Source organism: Egretta garzetta, unplaced genomic scaffold, assembly GCF_000687185.1.
Source record: "Egretta garzetta isolate BGI_Z169 unplaced genomic scaffold, ASM68718v1 scaffold333, whole genome shotgun sequence".
Taxonomy (NCBI): Eukaryota; Metazoa; Chordata; class Aves; order Pelecaniformes; family Ardeidae; genus Egretta; species Egretta garzetta.
In genome coordinates, this window is record NW_009259179.1 from 1,157,442 (window position 1) to 1,161,306 (window position 3,865).

At 55.8% G+C, this 3,865-nt stretch overlaps 1 protein-coding gene across 4 annotated transcripts in view; it reads right to left on the reverse strand.

Annotated features, from left to right (window-relative positions):
• Positions 1–3,830, reverse strand: part of BCL6 (BCL6 transcription repressor) — an 11,432-nt gene extending 7,602 nt beyond the window's left edge. Inside the window, exons 1-4 of one of the 4 annotated variants that reach the window (XM_035891227.1) lie at positions 3,735–3,826; positions 1,789–1,945; positions 1,628–1,666; positions 406–573 (exon numbers count right to left, since the gene is read on the reverse strand). In XM_035891227.1, coding sequence (XP_035747120.1) covers positions 406–566 — 161 coding nt within the window. In that variant the 5' untranslated portion in view covers positions 567–573; positions 1,628–1,666; positions 1,789–1,945; positions 3,735–3,826. The other 3 variants (XM_035891225.1, XM_035891228.1, XM_035891226.1) reach the window with 3 other exon arrangements.
• Positions 3,831–3,865: the final 35 nt, after the last annotated feature.

Below are 3,865 nucleotides of genomic sequence, written 5' to 3' on the forward strand. Positions count from 1 at the left end.
CAGGGGCCACCGCAGTCACCGAGGACTCGCTCACCCCAGTGAGCATCCAGCCCTCCCTCCCTTCCCCTCTCCTGTCCCTGCAGAGTGTTTGTGCTTTGCCATCAGGGATGTGCCTCACGTCTGCTGTGCTCCTGTTTGTCTCCATGGGCTGCGTGTGGGCAGACATGGGCGTGCAAGGAGGAGAGAGGTGTGGGCATGCAAGGAGGAGAGAGGTGTGGGCACCATGCTGGAGGCAAAAGGTCTCAGCTCTAATCCCATTGCAGGTACAAATTTTTTGGCAGCCACTTTCAGTTCTGCTTCCCTGTCTGTAAACCCCACGAGCCTCCCCGGGGCTGCAGCAGTGCTGCGCGCAGTCAAAGGCAGGGGGAGCAGGGAAGGGAGGCAGGAAGGGGACCCTGCTCTCACCTGCAGGCCATCAGGACTGTTTTGTGGGCTCTGAACTGCTCCCGGTTCACGATGATGACGACATCGGTTAGGATATCCCGGCTTCTAAGGCGGTTGAGATTGAGGAGAACATCGCTCGCATGGCGGGTGAACTGGATGCAGCTGTCTGCTGGCGAGGCCATCTTGAGTCTGTTCAAAACAGAAGCAGGAGGAGGATGGGAATGGAGAAACAGCCAGGCAAGTGCCCTAAACCCAGCAAAGATACAGCTGCTGCCCTGGGACGTGCTCAGATGGCCAACCGCTGCTGGTAGGGACAGCACCAGCTCCTTGGTCCCAAGACCAACAGCCCTGCACCAGACCAAGTGCCTGCCAGGCTGCCCGGTGAGGTCTCCTGGCCAGCAGCGAGACCTGGCATGTCTCAGTCCCACCCAGCAAGCTGGCAGGTGAAGGCAACCAGACCCTCCTGAGGATTAGCTAACCGGCTCTTCTTTCTCCTTGCCTCGCCCATGGCAGCTCCACCCCAGCCCACTCCTCCCACCACCACTCAGGTTCATCTCCCTGAAGCTCCCAACATAGCTTCCCAGCCTTCAGATCTTCCTCAGGAGCCACCCCCCTCATCCATCTGCTGGCTGGCTGCAAATCCAGCCAGGGGAATCAAAACAAGCCTTGAAGGTCCCAACTGAAGCTGAAGGATTTCAACATCTGGAAAGATCTATCCTACAGTGGAGCACAACCCTCAGCCACCAGCAAACTACTTTCCTGCTCCCAAGTGGTGGCTGCTGTGGAGAAGACCTGTCCACAGTTTCCCAATGAATTGGTGGTGGCAGCAAGGAGCAGAACTCATCTAACCTGCTGGGCTGCTACCCACACCGCAGCCCAGTCTGTCCCAGTGAGCAAGGCTTGGGTTAGTCGAGGAATATGAAGCCTTCCCCCAACACAACACCCATTGACCCATCTCAGAGGTGTCCTCCCAACCAGCACCCTAGAAGAGCTCACATCTCCCTGTGCCTGAAGTTTGGAATGTGCATCTTCAGGGTCAAATTCCTCTATGATCAACCCCCTCCCACAACCCCAACTCCTCCTCCTTCCCCAGCAGCATATGAACGTACAGTATTTTCTACAGAGCAGCTGCTCTCCTGAAAACAAATTCCAGCTGGGTCTAATGAAACATTTCATTCAACATGGTAAAGGGAAGGGAGGGGGGAGGTTTAGAAGGGGAAGCACAAAATTGAAATTTACATACCCAATGCCTCAATTCACAGTCCACAAGTTTCTTTCAAACCTACAAATAAAGCACAAGAAAACAAACGCCACATTAGCTGGTAATTATGAATTGGCCGGGGCAGGACACAAGCCTGGTGTTTCGCTTGAGTATCAGTTGGATAAAAGCTAGAGATAACAAACCTTCTACTCTCCAGTAAGGTTAACATTTGTTTCTTCCGGTACAGTACGTTCTTATCACAACCACAGGCTTTGAAAATCCAATCATAGCTTCTTCCACACCCTCTAGCCCAAACCATGGGCGTATGCCAAGGAGATTTTCATTTCCATGACTCAGGAACTTAAAGGCAGGTGGGGAAGGGATGTCAAGCGAAAATTTTCTCACCACTTCTTTCAGAGATAACTCTTCCCCTGCCAAGATCGAATTCCCGGACAGTGCAGCATCCAAGACCAATGCCATATTTCCAGAACCTTGTTAACAGGTATGACTTACACGCAAACATCTGCTGCCACTCTGCTCAGGAACCTGGAAAGAGCCTGAATCCAGTCCTCCAAAGCAGCTCCTGCCCTTCTCAGACTACCCACGCACTTCAGCCACCGGCGAAAACGCCCTGGGCCAGGACTGCCTAACAGACTTGGGAGGATATGGGCGTCATGCACTGAAGTGACTTGGCCAGGATCACAGAGGAAGCCACTGGCGGAGACGGATGAGGACCCAGAACAAATGCCTTCCTCTGGCTGCTGCAAAAGCCTCCCCCTAAACCACAAGCTTTGTCTCCAGCTGCTGGCTTCACAGGCAACACGGCTGGGGCAGCACGGCAAGGAAAGCCGGGGGTTAACTGCCTTCCAGAACTCACGTTATTACTCCCAAGTTTACTTAAAACCAGCAAAGACAGTTGACCTGGCACTAATGCAGAAAGAAGGTCCTCAGGCAGCTGCCCCGGCACAGAGAAGCACAACAAATAAGCGAACTAATAAACCTCAAGACCTACATGACACTATTCTGAGGATTGACCCCCAAAAACCTGACGGAGACAGTAAGACTGCCAGAATGTGCAGAGCCCATCCAGCCCTGTGAGGACAAGCGTCCCCTTCCCTCTCCCTTGTGGGAGATGTGCAGATCTGGAGCTCAAGCTCCCCTCACAACCCTGGAGACACTGGGGTGGGATGAAAAGGTGAGATTTAAGGCAAGGTATCACACGCAAAACCCAGAGGGCTGTCTTACAGCCCCGTTCCAGCCATCAAATGCAGATCTTCAGAGCTGCTCAAAGCCTGGCTAGCTTAAAACTTCATGCACACACAAAAAGTGACTCATTTCCCAAATACTGCAGACTCTGACCTTTCTGTACACGCTCGCTGCCAGCCGCTCACTACCGTCAATCGCAAGCCAAGGGACTCGCGGCACTCTGCAAGGAGCCCAGCACACATCCGTGCGTCTATATGAGCGGACGTATGCATGTGGGGCAGCTGGCTGGCATCCTGACCTCGGCTGTGCCAGCGGACGCATTCCGACAGGGTCCTGGGGACTCACCCCGGTGTTGCAGACACGGGGAGGTCACTCATCCATAAACCAACAAAGTTACAAGCTGTGAGATGAACTCTGCGCCTGTGAGCATCACGTGAGAAGCTGCTGCTGTCGCCAAATTCCCTTACCCACAGCAAGGCTGCAGCAGTGCCTGGCCAGGGGGACACCCAGCTCCTCTCCCAGGGCTGCACCCCAGCACAGCCCCCTCCCCACCCTCCCCAGTTATACCTCCCCAGCACAGTGCTGCCGCAATGCCCTCGGCTGGGAGCCAGGCAGGGGCATCCCAAGCAGCTCCCGGCTGCAGGATGTGGGCACACGCAAAAGGGAAAGGGACCTTCCTTCCCCTCGCTATGCCAAGCCGGGTTAACCCTGCCCCTCCTGGCCTCTGCACAGCACCAGCTCTGCACCCCAGTGCGGGAGGATGCTCCGGGCAGAGACCAGCAGGAAAGGGGACAGAAACAGAGACCGGCGATGGGGAGAAGACCACCATGGCCAAGCATGGCCTTCTCTATTCCCTCCCTCAAAGCCCACGAGGCTCCCCCAGGCTCAGCTGGGGCCAGAACATCACCCCAAGCATCCCCCCGCCAGCTTTCCTGCCCAGTACCTTGCAGGTGTGGGCTCTCCGGCAGTGCTCGGGCTGCACGCCGGGGCTTGCTGTCCCCGGAGAGGAAGGTCTGGGCCAGGCACGGGGCCCATTTCGGGGGTGGCCGCATGGGACTGTCACTGCTGCTGCCT